Source organism: Amphibalanus amphitrite, unplaced genomic scaffold (genome assembly GCF_019059575.1).
Source record: "Amphibalanus amphitrite isolate SeventyFive unplaced genomic scaffold, NRLGWU_Aamphi_draft 001286F_arrow, whole genome shotgun sequence".
Taxonomy (NCBI): Eukaryota; Metazoa; Arthropoda; class Thecostraca; order Balanomorpha; family Balanidae; genus Amphibalanus; species Amphibalanus amphitrite.
The window spans coordinates 142,465-164,035 of record NW_024882779.1 but is presented as its reverse complement, the minus strand read 5'-3'; the positions used below and the strand labels follow the sequence as shown (position 1 = coordinate 164,035).

General features: G+C 46.5%; 2 protein-coding genes across 2 annotated transcripts; one reads left to right on the top strand and one right to left on the bottom strand.

Annotated features, from left to right (window-relative positions):
- The first annotated feature begins 3,853 nt into the window (after nucleotides 1-3,853).
- LOC122371860 lies at nucleotides 3,854-16,814 on the top strand. The gene is made up of 9 exons (XM_043348607.1): nucleotides 3,854-4,094; nucleotides 4,413-4,611; nucleotides 9,194-9,368; nucleotides 11,819-12,051; nucleotides 12,399-12,609; nucleotides 12,899-13,922; nucleotides 14,201-14,320; nucleotides 14,717-14,985; nucleotides 15,127-16,814. The coding sequence occupies exons 2-9, from the start codon at nucleotides 4,415-4,417 to the stop codon at nucleotides 16,192-16,194; spliced, it is 3,297 nt and encodes a 1,098-aa protein (XP_043204542.1). The 5' UTR covers nucleotides 3,854-4,094; nucleotides 4,413-4,414; the 3' UTR covers nucleotides 16,195-16,814.
- Nucleotides 16,815-17,232: 418 nt separating this feature from the next.
- LOC122371864 (adult-specific cuticular protein ACP-20-like) lies at nucleotides 17,233-17,835 on the bottom strand. Its single transcript, XM_043348615.1, has one exon. It carries the CDS (start codon nucleotides 17,833-17,835, stop codon nucleotides 17,233-17,235), a length of 603 nt encoding a protein of 200 aa, XP_043204550.1.
- Nucleotides 17,836-21,571: the final 3,736 nt, after the last annotated feature.

Genomic DNA, 21,571 nt, shown 5'->3' with positions numbered 1-21,571 from the left:
CGTGTGTCAAGTATGACGTCCCAGCTTTACAATGTTGTAGAATAAAATAAGTGTGTTTGTTAATGCATTGCATGCATTTAGATATTGATATTATATGCTTGATGATGGTGTGGGAAAGTTTGTCTGTTATTTGCATTTCTTTGCTGTCAGCTTCTTTGAAAGTAAGACTGTATGCTCTCCTGAAAGTATCGATGCACTGAGGGGAGGGCGCCACCTGTCCCAGCCACGGCTGAGCAGAAAAGTTTGAGAGACACTGAAAGCACTGAGCGATTCCCGACACGTGACCGCAACCTATATACGGCCTTGACCCGTGACTGCAACTTGACCGCAACAAGCGCCGCGGGCTAAGGGAGAGGTCGAGAAGTGATGGGGGCTGGTCGCCGTCCAGTAACCGTGGTCACATAGCAAGAACATGTGGCTAGCAGAAGCCGCTCGACTTGCAGGGGGGGTGCGAGATTTTTTTCCGTTACAAATATGAATGATTGATCTCTCGCCGGGACATAGGGGGGAGGGGGGGGGGGTACGCATTGCACCCACGAGTCTGGTATAGCCCAATAACCCGTGAATGAACACAGAGCAAAGAACAATGGCATTCGTTGTCGTCATGTAGTGCACACATGATTGGAATAGCATCCATAAGCGAGCACCAATTTCGGGAAAATGTCTTCCTAGCCCTCCAGTCCTGTTGTTTCGAGTTCAAAAAGGCGCTATGCCACGGACATACCTATCAGCTGCTCGAAGGCGGAAAATTGACAATCCAACGTCATAGCGGTGACTGATAGTCCGTTTCTACATATAGCAACGTGGTCTATTTCCACTTTAAGTCTCCTAGCCTAATAATATTTATTGTTCTTGTAACGACTATCTAACGTGCTACATGTGCCATTGTCTTCTTTCAGTTTATTGTACAAACGTCTTCGGCAAAACACAAACAAGTACCCATACACTGTTGAAACACGTTAACTCGGAAACCCACCAAGGTTACTGCCGACCAGCCCGGGTCCAAAGCCAACACCAATCACGCTGGCACCACGTCCAATGAGTCCAGCACCACCGGCACTGGTGACACGACCACCAGCACCAGTTCGCTAGAGCTTCGCGGAAAAAAACGAGCGTGCTGCCCGTCACGAGAGAAAGCCGATGATGCCCAATTTTAAGATCCTAGGTCATCGGTTGACCTTCCAGGTCAGGTCAATGACCCAAACGTCGGGAAAATCAGGGCCTGCTAGAAAGTCGTAAAGTATGGCTGCTATGGGAGTTTTCGGGGTGCTGATCACGAATATCGTGTAAGTTTTATCGTAGATGATGTCTTTAAGCATTAAGACCAGGGGCCGTATTCACGTCGACTTCGTAAGTCGATTTTCTTTCGTAAAGTATAATTTGGTATTCACGTCGACACTTCTTAAGTTTTTATCGACGGAGTTCACGTGAATAAAAAAAAAAATTACTTAACCCGCGCCCCACTGGGAGGGGGCTATTTATAGCCCCCCTCCCGTTTTTCTGCAATAACTTCCAAACCGCTTGACGGATCGACGCCAAACTTTCAGGACCTTCGGCTGCATCAATTTGACACCTTGTGTCAAAATTTGAACTTTGTAGCTACCATAGGTCGGCCGGAAATGACGTCAGAGTGACGTCATGTTCGTCCGATTTCGACGCAAAACATTGAACCACGGCAATCGCTCCCAAGAGCTCAGTTTTTAAGCTAGATCCAATTTCTTTGCATGAAAGGACTCAGAATTGACAGCGCTATCAAACTGCTATCTCGGATTTTCAAAAATTTTGAAAATTTGGAAAATTTTATATAATAATATTCAAAACTTATATTTTTATACTTTTTTCAAAAAGTTTTTTGACTTTTCGAAAAAAACGGAATATATGTGACAGAACGCATAATGTTGACTAACTCTAGCAAGTTTTAGCTAAATATCTTCAAAAATGGCCAAGTTATACGCATTATTGCAAAAAAATCACAATTATTAATTTTTCAAATCAATTTTTCAGTACGTATTTGACATCGTACACCAATATAAATGGCACCATCGTGTTCCTGAGCTCAAACTGCATCCATTAGACACCTTTTTTGTTGAAAAATGTAAACTTCAAAATTTGACCTTTTTTGACCTGAAAGTGACCTGACCTAAGCGAAATTCGACTCCAAATGACCTCGAATGACACAGACGACATCAAATTCGAAATCTATGGCCTAAATGGACCATAAAACATGTGTCACGTGACCGACGCATGATATAATATTTTCGTGACCTGTGATGACCTGACCCTGACCTGAAAATCAAAGTACAAGTTTGGTACCCTCAAAGTATCTAGAGCATCTCTTCACGAGTGTGGAAACCAAAAATGAGCCTGATCTGACTTGTAAGACGGCGGCCAGAGCCCAAAATGTGAACAAGCCAAAATGCTAATAATTTTTATTTGACCTGGCCTGTGACGTCATCGGTGACCTCGAGGTCAATGAAATTAGGTTTCGCTCGACAGTTTTTCCGGGGCTATCAGACGCCGTTTGAATTTTGACGATCGGCCCAGTAGTTTTGGAGTTAGGAGGGGGGCTATGAATAGCCCCCCCCCCCCCCAGTAGGGCGTGTTATACACAGACCCCAGTGGGGCGCGGGTTAAGAAGTAGGTCAAGCTTAAGAAAATTCTTACGAAAATGATCGACGTGAATACGGCCCCAGGGGCCCTTATGAGTCCGATTTATAGATAGACACAAGTGCACCTATCAAAATCATAATCTGGCACTGCGTCGTATGTCACCTTCGCTCGAGCTATCTCCCCTGCCGTCTTAAGTCATATGTCCATGTCATCCTCATGATAAACCGATCCGCATCCTCTCACATGTCCCTGCTGGCGGTCAACCCCCCCGGACAACCGCGCCGGTGGAGAGGCCAACTCCTCAGCGGACTAGCATCCTCTCCGGGGCGACCGTTTGAGTGGCAGGGCGGGCGTTCCCATCGGGACATTGCCGCCTCACCGGGACAGTCTCTCCCACCGCGATGGACCACCGCAGCTTCCAATATCTACACCCTATCTTATCATCCCATAGCTTGTAGCCCCTGCATGTACCGCCGGTCACCGCTAGGCGCGTTTACTTCCGCCGGTCACCGCTAGATGCTGTGAACCGCGAGTTACAGTTTTGTTAATAGGTGTCGCTTTTACCAGTCTCTAAATTGCTAAAGCCTTCGATTAAGCCGGTCCCGTAGCTCAGTTGGTAGAGCGTTGGACTCCGCGTGGTGAGAGCACGCGTTCCCGGTTATAACAGTCCGGGTTCGAAGCGCGACGGGCGCTCGACATTTATGGGCCTCCTGACAGGTATGGTTGCGGTTGGTGGCAGGCCGTAGCCAGGCGAAGTCAGTGAGGGGACCGGCCGTGCGCGGCTATGTGCGCACGTTAAACTTTGGACTCTAAATTCTGCCATAGCACTGGAATTGCGCGATCGGAGGGTAGAGGGCAGGGTCACCGCAACAAGCTTCGCTTAGCGGTGGCTCTGTCCTTGTGAATCCTTCCTATCAAAAGGTTCGGACTAAATTTAAAAAAAAAAAAAAAAAGTTGTGCGCCCCCCTTTTAACGTTCCGTTCGCTTAAACTGCTGTATTGTTTGGACAACTGCATTGGCTATGTGTATATTAAAAACCATATGTATTCGTTTATTACATTCGATGTTCTCGCCAACATGTGTGCAATACTAGATAAGTAAGTTCGTATGTAAAACTATATATGTCTCGATTTTGTGGCGAAATACAAGAGATATCTGTATCTTACAGTGTTTCTACTGGCTACACCAGCCAGAAGCTCTGCATTTTTTTAGAGGGAAAGAGCTTGGTCTCAACAAAACACTCGTGATAGATTAGATAGACTGCCACCTGATGACGGTATCGTGCAAGTTGATTGGTTCAATCGCAGCGGGGATGGGACGGGTGGCGCTGTGCAGAGGTGGATGAGAGCTACCAATGACCAGCTGTCACAGGTCAGACAGTTGGGTGAGGCCGGCCTGCTGTTTGGTAGCGTGTGTGACCTGGGCTGACCCGGACGAACCCATGGTGGCTACTTGACAGCAACATTTCCCGGATCAAGCAAACGGTGAGAAGTCATCAGCAGTTTTGATTTTTGCCGTTATACGGATTATGTGTACATAAACTCATGACGGAGATTAAAAAGGACGATAGTTATCGCCATTAATTTGGTTGAGGAATCGCAATGATGCCATTTTATTGTCTTGAGTCTTCTACCCCTGAAAGGAAGTTTGCATAGCAGTTCCGACGTATTTCATGCTCTTTTTTCCTTTGATGATAGATATCAGTGGGACTACTTAAGTACAGTACCTACACATATACGACATACGTGGCGAAATATTTCAGTGATAATGCGGTAACTGACGCGAGCCTTCATCCATTCCAGCGATGATCGAACACCTGACGTTATTTGCAAGAAAGCACGGCCTGCTTTGCGAAGAATGTGTCTCCAACTGTCCGTTGGTGATTGATGGCAATGATCTCATGATATCACTGAAAGATTGGTGTTATGATGAAACAGACAAAGGAGGCATCTACCAAAATTATGCCGGGAACGTGGCAATGTTCTTCTGCGATTTGCAAAGGTATTTAATATAAGTATTTGACAGATGTGTAAAAATGCAAGTGTCAGCAAGGCCGTTCCGTCGCTCATTACGTTGTAAAAAAACACTAGAAGCAGTAACATGACTTCCCATGACTAAGCAGTAAACAGCGAAACGTCGGGAGTTAAAGTGTTTTTTACAACGTAATGAGCGACGGAACGGCCTTGCTGACACTTGCATTTTTGCAAAGGTATGCCTGGCACCAGGGCGTTTAAAATGTTTGAGGCCCGTCCGTAAAGGATGTGGATTGTGGAAGTTCGGCACACAGCGCGATGTTGGGTGTTAGTTTAGTTTAGTTTAGTTTTGTTTATTGGGAAAACATGACGGACCCAATGACGGACGCAGTCAAGCGTAGGTAAAAACAATAATAAAGGTATAGAGGTTCCATAAAGGTATACACTCTACACTACATATACAGGCACGAGATATTATTAATGTGTAGGGAAGGACATTTGTGATCGTATCATAAATGGTGCTGCCTCCCAACCTTCTAACCACTATAATCTTCTGCACTCTTCTAATCAATTCTAACTGTTAAACAAATCCTATCCTCACCTTTAGCCCTATGCAGCGCCATTTATTGATTCACGTTTCACTCAATCTCCCGATGCTGATCTCAAATGCTTCTTTCGTTGATGATTAAATATATGTACCACCGGTGGACTCCGGGGGAAACAACAACAACAACAACAACAACATGTAGGGGGGTTGGTGCAACCCCCCCCCCTGAGGTTTTTCTTAGCTACACGCCGAACCGTTTCAGATAGCCTGCTCAAATTCTCAGTACATTCTGGGACATCCTTTGCGCAGCTTTTGATATTTTTTTGTCAAGGTTATGTCAGGTCACGGAGTTATGACGTCATAAAGGGAACAACCTCCGGCCAGATTTACGCTAAATTGGATATTGCTTCACATTGGTATAAATGCCGACTGACCTGACACACTGATGGATTGTTTTAGAATCACAACTGGCTGATTTGACATTGGCACAATGTCCGTTGACATTTTGAAGGTTACTTAAGGTCAAGGTAAGGTCAGTGACCTCGTTTGACCTGTAATGACTTCTTGCACTTGTATGCCTTTTCGGGGTATTTTGATGCCCTGAATTCGAATTTGCTATCCATTTCAGGCATCTTCGGTTGTTTCTTGTAGTTCATTTTGGGTCAGGGTCAGGTCAGTGACGTCACACGCGTGACGTGACCCCATGCACAAATGACCTTGCAGACTTCCGATGCTCCCAACGCATCATTTTTAGAGTTATGACATCGAAATACACACCAAACGATAGAGAATTGATCAAGGATCACAATAGGGAAGGTTTCAAGTCGATATCTCTTACCGTTTTGCCGCAATCGGCGCGGAAATCTGAAAAAGTTAGATTTTTCCGAAAATTTGACATTTGATTGGTCATAAGTTGGTCAAATGTTGACCTAGGACCAAAAAATATACCACCAATCGCGAGATCTCGTTGAGAGCAATCCGTTGGTCTTTTCCGCATGCTCTACGACGCTCCGTTTTCAAACGCCAGGGGGGGTCGCACCAACCCCCCTGCATGGGCGAAGGTGGCAAAACACCGTTTATGGGCGAGGGTTAACCTTTTAGGGTCTAGTTACGTAGTTTTTGGCCATATGGTCAATCTCTCAGTTTCATTGGATTGTCGCATTAATTTTACATACCTATCATCCAATTATTTTCTTGTTGTTTCTTTCATAATTGCATTATTCCACATTTAGTAAATGTCTACATTTTTCGGGGTAACACCGTCCATTGGTAACACCGCCCGAGCTCAGCAGGCAACAAAATTTTCAGTTTGCTGAACTATTAAGTCGTTGTTCTTATCGTAAATTTCTAGGCATTTTAGTATATTCATAAAATGCAGTGGGACCAATTTTGTTATGACCCTGGTACAATGTAGTACCCATTTATACAACTAGGCGACTTGAAGTCCCAAAAGTATATTTTCTCGAAATTTCTCATCATCCTCTAAAAAGAAAGCATAGCAACAAAGTTTTTATTTGAAATGCGTCACTCCTGAGGTTGCTTTTGCGCCGATCCGCGATTATTTTCTCCGATGTTTTTTGTTCTTGGTTACCAAAATACACAACACACACACACACACACAACCACCACAATGTGCTATTTAATACCCGTTTTCACGGCGGCCATCTGGTACACATTTGGTGCAGATTATGTGCAGATTTGGTCACATTAGGCTCAGTGTATTTCTTAGTATTTATCATTTAAGGTAACACTAATTGCTTATATGTCTGCTTTGTCATATTATTAGAGAGTATCATCGATTTAAAACACTGAAATAAACTCCTAAAATAAAGATATTTGCTGTAAAACAGATTAGGTCCAGATTTGGTCAAATTAGGTTCACTCGCCTGATCACCCGTCGTGAAAACGGCTAATACCAAACTGCCAAAGTGGGCGGTGTTACCCAAGGGTCTGCATTTTTCTTAAAAAAAAAAAATCATTCAATATGGCAGCATGACAAAAATGGCGCTCGAGCGGAAGCACGAAATGTTTGCATGAATCCTAATTATGGCAAACAATACTACTTCTGAGGCCAGATTTACCAACAGAAAAATATCCGCCTGCCGGAATTGTTTGCCTAAAGACCGCTTCCACAGGGGAGCACTGCCGCTTCAACCCTATTGGCCGTAGTGTCTAACGGTGGCGGCCATATTGCGCAGACCAGGAACCGCCTGCCGCCTGTGTTGAGGAATAGGGAATTCGGGACCTCGATTTACGTTTGCGGCCGCCGCATCCGTTACGTTCAAGTTACGTAGATACGGAACCCGGCATCTTACGCAGAATTGAATGGGGAACACGATCGTATCTTCAGAATTCCTCAAATTCACTCGCCGGACCTACATTTGCCCCGGCCGAGGGGGTTGATTGAACCCACCTCGCTAATGCGCCGCTAATTAAACTAGAATTAAGCGGTAAAGTGGTCGTTTGCGGCAAAGTATAATGCAGAATGACTGGTAGGAACCCGCTGTAAAGGTCTCAGGTCAACCGGTGACCTATGAGGTCAGGTCAAATGATCTAAGGCACGGGTTCGGTTTTTGGTTAATAACTTCGCCAAAAAATGGCCGTAGAGCCGCGATTTTGGCACCATCGTGTTCAGCTAGCTCAGGCGCATCGAGTGATATACTTTTTGTTCGGGTCAGGTCAACTTAGGGTGTTGACCTCAGGTCAAGGTCAGGTCAGCACCCCCAGGTCACGAAGTTGGTCGAAAGAGGTCATGTCGCATATCATTCGATTCGGCAGGTCTTCCTGAGTCCATTGGTGGCTTTCCCGACTCGCTAGCTCAATTTGATCGGGAGTTATTGAAGAAAAATTGTGACACTTGTGACGTCACAAATGACGTTACGCAAGGGCAACAATGCAAATATGAAGCATAGAACCTTGCAAGGAGTGCATGAAATCATGATTCTATATGCTTGAGATAGTTTCAGATCATTCTCGGCGCAAATATAGCAATTTTCATATTTCCCCATTGACTTATAAGGGTTTAACGTATTAGTTCCTTGTATCTGAGGATTTTTTAGGATTCCATCTTGTTCTCCACTCAATTCTGCGTAAGATGCCGGGTTCCATGTCCACATAGCTTGAACGTACCGCATGCAGCGACCGCAAACGTAAATCGAGGTACCGAATTCCCTATTCCCCCAACACAGGCGGCGGCCGCTTCCTGGTCTGCGCAACATGGCGGCACCGTTGGACACCATCTGGCGGCCGATGCGCATTCCACATTATAGAGTTCAGTGATCGCTTCACATACTTTTTGCGTCGTAAATGCGTCGGGCACGTAAACGGATAGGGCTTTACCGTTCACGCTCCGTATGTGAAGTGGCCTTTAGACAAAAAATTCCGGCAGCCGGCTATTTTCTGTTGGTAAAACTGACCTCAGAACTATTGTTTGTCAAATAAGATAGGTTTTTTTCTGACAATTATGCTAGAAAAAGTGTAAAACGTACTCACAAAACGTAAAAATCGGAATTTCTCGCAAATCACCTAAAACAATGCGGTTCACTGCCTATACCTGCACTTCTGTTGACGACACGCTGTAAAAAGACAGCTGTCGCCATAGACCTTTCCATATTTCTGATATCGGGGTAGGCGGTGTTCCCCAAAGGGCGGTGTTCCCCCGTCTTCCCCTACAGGTACAGTGAAAATATGAATAAATACATCAAAATCAAAATAAAATTAAAATAAAATGATCAAAGTCAGACACTTAACACCTCGCAGACTAAATGACTCCTTTCAAACGGATGTACCCATCTACCCGGTTCTTAAACTCCAGCTGAGTGAGTCTGCTGCCACATATCGACGACCGGCCGGTGCGCCTTGAGGAACATGTTGCTGAACTTTGGAATCCGTGAAAAAAGGGCGTTTTTGTTTTTACGGTGTTATTAACTCGGGCCTGAGGTACATACATAAAAAGTACTCCTGTTGCGAAGCTGCCGTGGTGACAGTCAAAGGGAACTGTGATGCAGGGGGAAAAGACCGTGTTAAAACTGTTGCTGAAGCTACTTTTTTTCCAATATTACAGATGCGGGATTTTTCCGGTTGTGCTGCTCCATGATGAGCTGCCCGTCAGGCTGGGTATATCGCCGGAGGTCTTGGAATTTGACTCAGATGTTATACAGCAATCATACAAGGATCACGGCCTTCTACTCGCTGAGGATGATAACAGTCAGCTGCTTTACGAAAACATATTTTTGCAGGTAAGCAAACTTAAAGGGGGAATATTACCTTTCTTATTTTTAAAGAAAAATTATTGAAGCCTTATTTATGCTTTTTTATTGTAGCTTATATAAAATATGAAAATTTTCGAACACATTTCCTCATGTAAAAACAACATCTTTTAGCAAAAGAAGCAGTAATCATTCGCCCGGGCACATCAAATCTGCCGCCGCCTAAGCAGTGACATTAGTCGTGTTTACATAGGGTTCCCTTAATCTTCCCCTATTTCTCCCCTATTTTCAGATCGAATTTTAGGCATCATAGCGCTCGCGTGTAACGTTGCTATGGACGCTATTGTTGTTAGAAGCATACTAAGCATCGTTTATGCTGTAAACAATATAAATTGGGTTTATTTAATACTCGAAATTCAACAATTCATATTTTGAAGTAATTTTATCCTGCCCTTCAATTCCCTCTTTAAGCGACAAATAGGGGAGGATTTGGTAGCGTAGCGCCTTTCCAAAAGCTGCTACGCTACCATATCCAGTGGTTCTCAAACTATCACATCACAAAAGCGGCGTGCTGATTGGCCGGCAGTTCCGAATCGTCCGAATGGTGGTCCCCGACTCGACAAGCGCACGTGCGCCGACTGAGGATTTTTAAAGGAAGGGTGCCACCTTCCGAAATTTTTGTTCTATGAATCTATTTTACTTATTTGAATTTTTAGACGTGGTTAGCGCGTCCACAATATACAAAAAAACCGAAACATTGCATTTAATACATTGGCCAAAAAAAAAGATCGTTGTTTATATCACCACTACAACTCAAGGTCGTTTGATGTGGCAGCTAGGACGGCTGGCATATCCTGTTGTCATGGCAACATATCATTCTGCCATTTGCATTGATGGCGCAACTGAGACAAAAAGATGAACAAATAAAAAGGAAGAAGATAACATGATTTGAACTAAGTTGTAGGTAACCAAGTAGGTAACTGTTGACCATATTTGCCAAAGAACAAGAACGTCAAAAGAACATCAAATAAGTCGAGTAAAGGTTTTCCCTTTACAATGCTTAAGAGATCTATGGAACCCTTCACCCTTCATGCAACTTACTAGAAAAACTTCCCAATTAAAATTTTAAAACTTAAGTGTATACCATAAAGAAAAAATATACCCTTTCAAAATGATAAAACATGCTTCAAAAGTATAACTTTTATACATACCTTTGCTGATTTCATGTTTTATAAAATACCCTTAACACGACGAGGAAATAGTGCTGAAGATTTTTGCCTGCCCGAATGCTGGCAGCAAAACTCGCAAATGATAACTTCACGTGCGGATTCAATGCTGACCGTCTCGAGCATAGGTAAGTGAAGCCGGTTTTTAGGTTCATGTGAGGCTAATCTTGTAAAAACTGCGTTGTGTCCAAAAGGTGGCACCCTTCCTTTAAGTGGCAATTGGCATTAACGCATAAACGGCAGACCGCAGAAAGTCAAGGCGGAAATTCGACAGGTGCGGTGTTCTGATATTGCCGTGGATGTGATTATACCTACTTGAATAATAGCTCAGCCGTTAAAAGTATGTTAAATGCCAGATAGTTTTCTGATTTTTCTTGCTTTGAGCTTTCATGTGCTATCACTTTTACCTCAGTGTCTAGTCTGGAAGCTATTTGGGAGAGCCCTAAAGGTAAGTAACAATTGCAAACTGCTTCTAGAATGACTTAGTTGCGCCATATTTGTAGTGAAGCGAGGTAAAGGAGACAGAGGATTCCTTTATAAGGGACATTTAAGAGACAAATAGGGGAAGATTAAGGGAACCCTATGTAAACACGGTTATTGACTTCCGCCGTCTGCTGCGGCTCCAAAGCCAAGCGAGCGTGGAATTGGGAGAGCTCGGTCACCCGCAGCTGGCAGCTGAGTATATTTTCTCATCATTGTTCTAGCTTTATATAGATTTGATAATTTCATGAACGTGCTTACGCTTTAGGTTTACGTGAAGGCCTGGTTACACTATGCGTTTTCTGTGTGCGTTTTTTGCGGGTTTGCGGGTTTTGCATAATATCGTTCTAGAAAAATAAACGATATTACGTTTTTGTGATGCTTTTTACATTGAATTTTAGTTAAAATAAGAGTAATATAAACTTTTATATCTAACTAATGTAAAAATGATATTATTTATAACCTTTTTCTAGAACGATATTATACGCAAAAACGCAAACCTGCAAAAAACGCACGCAGAAAACGCATAGTGTTGCCAGGCCTTGAGTGGTAACCCCTTAAATAAAATAAATTAATGCAATATTTAGTAGAAAAACAACAAAGTAATCGGCCACTCATTCGAAAGGTGGAGAACCTACTATAGAACTACTAAAATTCCTGAGGTATCAAAGAACCAAACATGCATCTATAGTATTAGGCCCGCTATTCCTTCGTGAAAACGGCTAGTGTGTACCAGACAGCAGTCGTGAAAACGACTAATGTCTACTTTTATAGGTACTTCGGCGCCTGGAGATACCGCACATCGTCTGTTTGAATGATGCCACCGCCGAGTTCACTGCGCTGGCCCGAAAACTGGACTGTCCCATCATGGGAGATCAGAGCAAGTACCTGACCCTGAACGTAGTCGCCGTCAAGATACCCTGGAACAGGGCCACGCTCCGGCTTCGCCACCCGCCTCCGGGACAGACGGGATTCTACATGCCCTGTGACGTGTTCCGACCAGAAAGGTGATGACTGTGACACCTGAGATTACACCATACTAAGTAACCAAAAAACGTATAGCTTAGCTCAACTGAATCGAAATATGACAGAAGATTACAATCCAGGCAGCGATGTGTTCATGATTGGCCTGACCTCCGATTGCCCTTACAAAAAGTTTGAAATCTATTTGCATAAGTTTGAAGAAACATTTTTAAGTGCTTGGTGTTGTCATTCTAAAAAATAAAATAAAAACAGGCACCGGCACGATTACGGTAAACTTCTTTGGTTGCAACTCATAAGTGACATGCGCTCTTAGCCAAACCAGTAGGTACAAAATAAGAAGCATAACACATTTGTTCGGTTGAATCGACAGGTTCTTGAAGAAATTCGGCATTTCCGCCGAGATGCTGCCTCTCGTCTCGACGATCCCGAGCATCGGTCCGCATCCGCCAGCCCTGTTCGGCGCGTTCTTCGAGAAGCTTGAGGAGCAGTACGACTCAGCGGAGCAGGAGCCATTCCGACGACTGGACCTACTGATGCCCTGGCTCTCCGGCCAGGATTCCATCGAAGCTGCCCTGGAAGAGGTTTGTCACTCATATCTCTTGCCCTTGACTTTACAACAAGTGAAAACTAGCCAACTGACTAAACCATATTAAATTAGTTATCTCATCAGTAGGAGTAGATGCCACTCGTTCGAGTGTCGCCCGTGAATACAACTTGCTGGTATTTGTCCAAGAGATGACATGACATGGAAATACCATGCCTATCTTGTTTATGTCATCTGCTGTATATCCAGGCGCGGCACAGAATCAGGCCATCAACGAAGCTATAAAATATAAGGGAACGGTTGCTGACAGCATGACTTTCTTTCAGGTGCTCTGCAGATGCCAAATTTCCGAACAGGAAAAGTGGGACATCAAAGACGAAATTTTCCGAATCAAGAGCTGTCAGGAAAAGAGCAGCCTCGAGTTTCTCCGGGACGCCAGGACCATGATGCTGCCCAAAGGGATGGTGTTGTGCGACATTGCTGCTGCTGTGGCTCCCCCAGCCCCCACTGAACCCACTCAAGCCCCCACTGACCCCACTCCAGCCCTCTCTATCCGCCCCATCCCTACCCGCAGGCCACCACTGTATGACCCCACGCCACCCGCGGTTAAAACCGCCCCCGCCTGGGTCAAGTTCCCACATCCGCCAGCGCTGCAACAAGCGGCAGCTAGCGGTGCCGTGCACACCAGTTGCCTCAGAGCCGTGTATAATGTGCCCATAATGTTACCACCGATGGTGGAAGACCACAGTCTTCCGTTCAGCCGCATGGCGGCTGTGCCGCTGCAGGCGAGACTCTCGGCGCTGCTGGGAGCTCCGACCCAGCCGCTGGTGCTGCTTGGCGTCCATAGGGGCGAGAATCACCAGCTGCTGGCCAGCTGCACGTGGGGCGCGCCGCTGCTGGAGCGCGTCCTGCTGGGAGACGAGCAGAGCCGACTCCGAGCGGCGCTTTGCACGCTACAGCTCCGGCCGAACACGCTGGACGCGCTGCCAGAGCTGCTGCGGCTGCCGGCCGCCGCGCTGGTCGAGTGGCGGCGGGTCACGAACCCCCGCAGCGGGCGAGGTCAGGTGACCGTCGTGCTGCTGACCCTGCTGGCGATGACGCCGGCCGACACGCCGCCCTCAGCGCTGGGCCTGAGCGCTTCAGCGGCCGCCGAGTGGCGAACCCGAGCCTGGCCATGGCGCTTTGCACAGCCTTCGAGAGGTCGGACGGACCGGAAAGCGATGCACCTTCAGAACGAGCTACAGGATGTGTACAAGACGGTGCTGAGCGTCAACGAGGTTTTGGACCAGCCCCTGCAGCAGCTGGATGCGGTCGATACGATCCACGTGCCAATGATGATGCTATTGGGAGGTACGTGATTCTCTGATCTTGTGTATCTATCAGTTGTAGCTTCTGCCCTTTCTGCCTGTGCTTACTCTCTTTTTGATTGTGTTTATGATCACTTTATCCTGTTTGTGTCACTTGCAGTTGAGGCGCGCAAGTGCCGCTTATTGACCAGCGTCTGTGCCTCTTCTTTTGTGGTTGAGTCATTTAAATCCACAGATATGCCGTGAGTCATTGGACTTCAATCACAACTATGGTAATTCACTTCGCACAAGCAGTGATATTACCTGCTATTTCATCATCAGGCGATGGCATCACCGAGCCTGGAGAAGAGGTGATGAGCCTGGTCGACGCAGTGGCAGACACTGTCGAGGAGGAGGTCCGCTGGTGGCTGGACAACGGACGACAGAACAGCGGCAGTGCAGGTGGCGTATCACCCCATCGGGCTCACTGGGAGGACGAGGTCTTGTCACGTCCTGCTGGATTTCCATTTAGTTCATTTACAATTCAGTTCTTGACCTGATTGTGTTTGTAAAGTCAGGACTCGTTATTAATTGCTGAAAGAAATATGGAACTTGACATACAGGATCTCCATAACGCCAACTCTAGGAGTTCATCGCCCTAAAGAGCCACCAGTACTCTGCTCTACCTGCCAATTCCAGATTGGAAACCTGGACACCAGATTCTCAAACCGAAGCACCAGGTTCCCAGGGTTTCTTAATGGCTTTGACATACTTTGTCTGCCAATTCACGTAAGCTGAACTTGTCCAATGCTGCCAAATTCTATTCCCACAACTTCTGACGACTGCGTCCTTTCGCAGGTGCTCCTGCATGGACGCCTCCACACAGTCGCCAAGGTCCCTCCAGCTCGGAGCACCCGGATCTTGGGGCAGTCCGAGAGCTCACCGGCCTCATCAACAAGCTGACCGGCGAGAACGCGCCGCGCCTGCTGGAGAAGATGCGCCACGTGTCGGTACAAACCGAGTACGGACTGTACGCGCTCGTGGATGTTCTCTTCCGAGCTGTGCTGAAGATGCCGCGACTGATCGACATTTGCGCTGACGCATGCGCAGTGCTTGACAAACTCCAGGTAGGTTGTGACATCCTTGGCTATTGACATGTAGACCGATTTTTTCTTGAAAGATTGCTCTAGAGTCCGATCGACTGTTCGCCCCCCCCCCTCCCCATTTTGCATCGGTTGACACCAACTCTCGCTCCAACTGCCCGCCAGGTGAAGTCAGACCGCAGAGACGGCACGGCCGTCAGCTTCGGCGACTTCATGCTGACCCGGCTGTCGCGTGGCCTCGCGCCCGTCAACCGGAACACACTCTCGCGGGAAGACCTGCTGCATCACCTGGAGACGGTGGAAGACCCCGCGGAGCGCCGACGCCAGCTGCGGGAGCTGACAGACTGCTGGCGACAGGCCGAGAGGCGGCGCTGCGTCTGCCTGCTGCTGCTGGCAGCGCTCATCCGCCGAAACCTGGTTCCACTCCGGGCAGCAGGGAGCTGCTTTAGCGAGCTGGTGTACGAGCTGAAGCCGAAAGGTAACAGGCTTCGCAGTGTGAAGCTGTTCGATGACGACAGCGGCCCGGGGATGAACGCTGTGAAGGAGGCTGCCGAGGAAATAGTCAACTTCATCCTATCTTTAACAATGCAGCCTATTCAATGGAAAACTTACATGCAAGAAGTTTACGACCAATTCGCTATGAACGACTCAACGGAGGATGGTGACTCCCAGTCTCCTGACGAAGAACCTGAAGCTGGTTGCCAGCCTGAGGCGGAGGGGGAAGCACGAAAGACGTCCCTAGGAAGTACAAAGGAAGTTAGCTCACCTACGGAAGGAGCTGACGTGAGTCACGAGACTGTACTTGCTGAGGTGCTGTACGAGCCGGGGCTGAAAGGTTACAGGCTTCTCAGTGCGAAGCTGTTCGATGAGGAGAGTGGCCTGGATATGAACCATTTTAAAAAAGTCTTCGAGGAGATCATCGGCTTTATCTCACCTCCCGAGAAGTGGGCTATGCCGCACAAACCTGGCTTCCGAAGGGCCTTTTACCGATTCGCTATGAACGACTCAACAGAAAATGATGATTACCAGTCTTTTGAGGAAGAACCTGAAGTTGATGGCGAGCCTGAGGCAGAGGGGGAGGCACGAAAGACGTCTCTAGGAAGTACGAAGGGAGATAGCGCATCTTCGGAAAGAGCTGACGTCAGACACGAGGCTGAGGAAAACTATGAGGCCGTGAAAGGGGTAACGCTATCCCCGGATGGTGGCAGTGCGAACACACAAGAAGTGCCTTAAAAGTGTGACACTTGGGAAGAGAACACTTTCAAAAGTTGACGCGTTCGCTACACGCAAGAGAGCTTAGTCTGCGGCAGATCCCAAGGCATCATTTGCTGTGAAGGTAAAGTACTGCTTTATGTGATGTCATTTAATTTTTCTCAGATGAGCGTTGATATGCCGACTTGTGATACAAGATAATGAAACGTTGTACTATGTTAAGAGCTTATGCTCTCTGAACAAGAAAAGAGACAATGTTTCTTAGAAGTTGGATGCAGATGAAAGATGAAACAGTCAAAGGTGAGAAGTGATGCTGATGGGAGAGGTCGAGGACGAGTAGTTGTTGCGATGTGATGTTACCTGAAGAAGCCATGACTCGTGGAGGGTGGGAGAAATTCTTCTGACCACAGCTTTTTGTTTGCTCTGTTGGTGATGTGCTGTGATAATCGACACAAATGGTGTTAATTTGTGAGATTGTTTATCGTTGCGAATGACTTATCAAAGTGTGTGATGGATAGTACGATATATAAAGGAATTTCATCTGTATTACAGCACTATCTATGTGCAAATGCTTCTAGTTGTGTTGAGGATTATGTTCGTTCTGTTGTGAGGGACGCCCAGTGATACATTTTCCAGACGACGACCGACGTTTTGATCAGATTACATTTACTGGCACCCACTGCATCGAACTACAATAGCTCGTTTTGTGATTCTTATTTATTACTCATCTTAGCCATGCATAGTCCTTCTTCAAATTGTCGGTTCACTGAGGGGCGTCACCATTCGCATGTCACAGCCGGAGCGAAAATGTTTAATTTGATTTCATCTAATTCTTCTAAGCTTGATGGATAACGAAAAATTGCGTCTCTGGTACACACTCGTATTTATCTCTTGTAGGCACGTCTCTTGTATATTTACACACATATCAATTGTCATTTACCATATGTACGTCTCTTGTATATTTACACACATATTAAATGCCATTTACCTAATTGTCACCTAATTTCATTTACATAAACCAATTCTCTCGCGTTCCACTCCCAGGTCCTTCAACACTGATCAGAGTCCACCGTAGCCCCTGCCGGCGGCACTGCGGTACGCCACACCCGACCCTCGGTAACCAGACCCGAGAGCACCACCTAAACCCAGTCCGGAGCCACCACCAAAGGTCACACCGCCTCCAACTCCGTAGCCAGGACCGCCAGAGGCGCCCAGAGCAAGTGAGCCCAGCCCTGCGGCGGGCCGCCCATAGCCGAGGGGCGTGGTCTGCGGATGGTGAGCCACGCCCTCGTAGGTCACCCTGGCGTTGTAGCCCGAGTTGCCGTCCACCCAGTAGGTGACGATCTGCCTCCGGCCGTCGGGAAGCAGCGTCGAGTACGAGCCCTCGGTGCGGTCACCGAGACGGGTCTCCTGTGAGTCGATGTCCACGCCTGAGAAGGTGTCCTTCACCGAATAGCGGGTGCTGTAGTTGGGTACCGAAAAGGAGCTGCCCTGACTGTAGGAGGCGCCCAAAGATGAGGAGGATCCACCAAGTCCTACCGCGCGACTTTGACCGAGCCCCACACCACGACTTCCGCCAATTCCTCCCACACGATTTCCACCAACTCCTCCCACACGAGATCCTTCAGTTCCTACCGCACGTCTTCCACTAGTTTCTACCATACGAGTTCCACCAGTTCCTACCATACGTCTTCCATCAGTTCCTAGAGCACGACTTTTCCCAACTCCTACAGCACGATTTCCACCAGTTCCTACCACACGACTTCCACCAAGTCCGACGGCACCACGAAGATTGGGTCGAGTTCCTCCAACCTCCCTCCCGCCGAGGACTTCAGAGCCTCCATGACCTCCAACAGGTGCTCCAACGGGTCCAGAGGCTTGGAAACCTCCCATCCGGCCTCTGGGGCTGGTATAATACGGAAGAGGAGCTGCCAATGCCACAGCGATTACGGCAGAAATAATGATTATCTGAAAACATCGGATATTCACATTGGTTTCACAGTTGGCGCTGCTTCATTTAAGCAAACATCGATACATACAAAAGCCAAGGAGAAAGGAAGCCTGCAAAATATGACAATTTTGTCCAAGAATGAAATGCGTAGTTGCATTTGAAGTCTTTTGCCTTGAAAACAATTTTCAGATTTAATTTGTGCTAACCGTCTTCCCTTGATCACATTTTGAAGGAAAAAATCATATTCTAGGACGACTGAGCAGTGTGCAAAGCGAATTCAATACATCAGTGAAACTAAGCTTAAACATGAAACCAATATGCTTTACAACAAGAATACTTTTCCTTTTGGCAATGTTTTCATACACTTCTTACACTAAAAAGTAAATCGCAGTGCTTTATAGCAAGGTCAATACGCTGGGCGCATTATTCTGCATATTCCGCTGTTGGCAGCCAAAACTCACCTTCATGATGTTTCCTCTTCTAGTCCAGAAATGACAGTAAATCTCCAGATCGGTGCTCGCCTTATAAATCATGGGCTGATGTTGCCTAACGATTTTGTCCTTACCGAAATATCTCCCACGATAGTTTGGACCGGTCTGAAAACAGTGTTCTACCTACACAGAAAGAATATCAGGCAAGGCCGGTCAACGCAACTGGTCCAGTTGCACAGAACAAAAAGGACCGGTCATGGAATGGTGTAAGCGGATGGACATGCGTTGGCGGTCGGCACTCAACACCTCTCGCACGATCGACACCATGTTTGTGCTATATATTTTATCGTCACGAAGCTGAGATGACACCCCATTACCATTACCTTGAAAGGAAGCCTGCAAAATATGACAATTTTGTCCAAGAATGAAATGCGTAGTTGCATTTAAAGTCTTTTGCCTTGAAAACAATTTTTAGATTTAATTTGTGCTAACCGTCTTCCCTTGATCACATTTTGAAGGACAAAATCATATTTAAGGACGACTGAGCAGTGTGCAAAGCGAATTCAATACATCGCCGAAACTAAGCTTAAACATGAAACCAATATGCTTTACAACAAGATAACTTTAACTTCTGGCAATGTTTTCATACACTTCATACAATAAAAAGTAAATCGCACTGCTATATAGCAAGGTCAATACGCTGCAGGCGCATTATTCTGCATATTCCGCTGTTGGCAGCCAAAACTCACCCTCATGATGTTTCCTCTTCTAGTCCAGAAATGACAGTAAATCTCCAGATCGGTGCCCGCCTTATAAATCATGGGCTGATGTTGCCTAACGATTTTGTCCTTACCGAAATATCTCCCACGATAGTTTGGACCGGTCTGAAAACAGTGTTCTACCTACACAGAACGAATACCAGGCAAGGCCGGTCAACGCAACTGGTCCAGTTGCACAGAACAAAAATGACCGGTCATGGAATGGTGTAAGCGGATGGACATGCGTTGGCGGTCGGCACTCAACACCTCTCGCACGATCGACACAATGTTTGTGTCAAATATTTCATAACTATCGTCACGAAGCTGAGATGAGATGACACCCCATTACCTTTTTCGTGAACCGCGTGAATATGCGTGGTTAAAGTGATGATCATCTATGTCTGTAGCAATGTCTTGGATGACGAGTGCGCTAGCTGTGTTTCCAAAACTTATGACATGTCATGATCAATTTTTTTCTGCCATAGCTAATGCTTCACCACATACAGATAGGCGATACTTTCCACCACTCAAGGGAGACTTTTAAGTCTCAACGGAGACTTTAACCCCTTGATGTCAAAGTTGACACTGATGAGATTGATGTGAGGCGCAAGCTGAAGAATCGTACAGTTGCAGTTTGGCATTCCCGTGGTTCCGATTGAGTAGGCCACCACCATGGCGTAGTGAACACTCTCCATCATGTCCTCCCTCAGGTTCGGTGCACTGGTGGGCGGCCGCACGCTCCACGCTGCGACAGACCCCCCTCCCCCATCACACACACACACGCACGCACACATACACATCAGCCCCCTTTCTCTCACAAAACAGTGGTTTTATACAAAGTTCTTTTTATTCCGATCGCACTTAAATTGAGCATTTACACTTGAGCAGGTGAGGTTACTTCGAGCACTTCCTATAGACAAACGAAGCGTCACAGCGGACATCCATGTTTGTCATCTCAAATGTCCAAAATGTTCATTTTAACGGAATGTTATTTATGTATTAAAAGCTATATTATGTGCCTCCCGCGGGGCTAACATTATGTCATTCTTTATTGACCAATGATCACCCTGTAGTTATTTACTTTTATGTACCATGTGTCTCAAAATAAGGGTTTCAGTGACCACAGCAGTTGAGATGCAGTGTACACCCTCACCTTTGCCCCCTGCACTTATGTGGGACAGAGTGCACTCCTCGGTCCAAGACTGCCAGCTTTGTCACTCGGACAGTGACATCTGACACCTATCAGCCAAAGTGCCGGGGCGTGAGGTCTCAACTCTCTGAAGTTACCGTGAAAACTACTGGTCACCGTGATCCCTTTATTGAAACCGATCATATATCGACACGAGTGCACATATCTAAAGCATTATCTGCCACTGCACTTTATGCCATCAGTACGGTGAGCAAAGTATCTCGCCTGCCGTTTTATATTCAGTCACTCACCCTTGTCTTACTTAGAAAGATCTATCCGCGCCCCCGCTCCCCCGGTGGTGAGGTCAATTCCTCATCATTGGACTAACTTTCTCTCCAGGGTGACCGTTTGAGCAGCAGGGCTTCCATCGGGACGTCTGTAACAAATGTAATAAGTAAATAAACAATTTCTTCTTCTGTGATAGTCTGTTTGGGGACCTCTTGTTCGAGCCGTATAACCAACACGGTTTTTCTTTTCTTGAAGTATGTATTGCAAATTTGAGGACAGAATCCAAAAGTAATAAACAGTCGGCCGAGACTTTGAATAACGATACGTCAGGCCGCTACGGCGGTTGGCTTTCGAATGAATCTTTCACAGCTCCTGCTCGGCGTTCGGCGTCGGCCGCTATATTCAAACGTCATACACACACGTCATACATATAGATGTACGTCATATCATAGCACCAATCAGAAGCGGGCAAGGACAGGCGTCGCATGTGAGGAGTGAGGACCATATAAGGATATTGTAAGTGGGCGAGGGGGCTGGGCAGTAAGTAGGTACAGAGGGAGGTGGAGGATGGGGTAGGAACGAATTTCGTTACAACACAACGCGAGGTCCTTAAAGCTGAAATTTTGACCAAAATTTTCGGCTTGGGATACTCCTAATATGATGCATGATATAACGTACACAACACACGACACAGCACAAACAACACCTAACACAACCATATACACAGCACCTCAACACACAATTTCCCGTTCTTTTTCGTTGTAGTCCTCGTAGCTATAAGTCTATAGAGTCTTCTTCATTGTCCGCTTACGAAACATAGTCTACTGTCCCACTCGTGCTC

What these genes read in the sequence shown, in the direction of transcription:
- LOC122371864 (XM_043348615.1), bottom strand. Translation starts at nt 17,835, where the DNA reads ATGGTAGAAACTAGTGGAAGACGTGCGGTAGGAACTGAAGGATCTCGT.
- LOC122371860 (XM_043348607.1), top strand. Translation starts at nt 4,415, where the DNA reads ATGATCGAACACCTGACGTTATTTGCAAGAAAGCACGGCCTGCTTTGC. An exon ending in GACGTGTTCCGACCAGAAAG is followed by an intron (nt 12,052 to 12,398) that starts GTGATGACTGTG and finishes TTGAATCGACAG; the next exon opens with GTTCTTGAAGAAATTCGGCA. An exon ending in TCGAAGCTGCCCTGGAAGAG is followed by an intron (nt 12,610 to 12,898) that starts GTTTGTCACTCA and finishes ACTTTCTTTCAG; the next exon opens with GTGCTCTGCAGATGCCAAAT.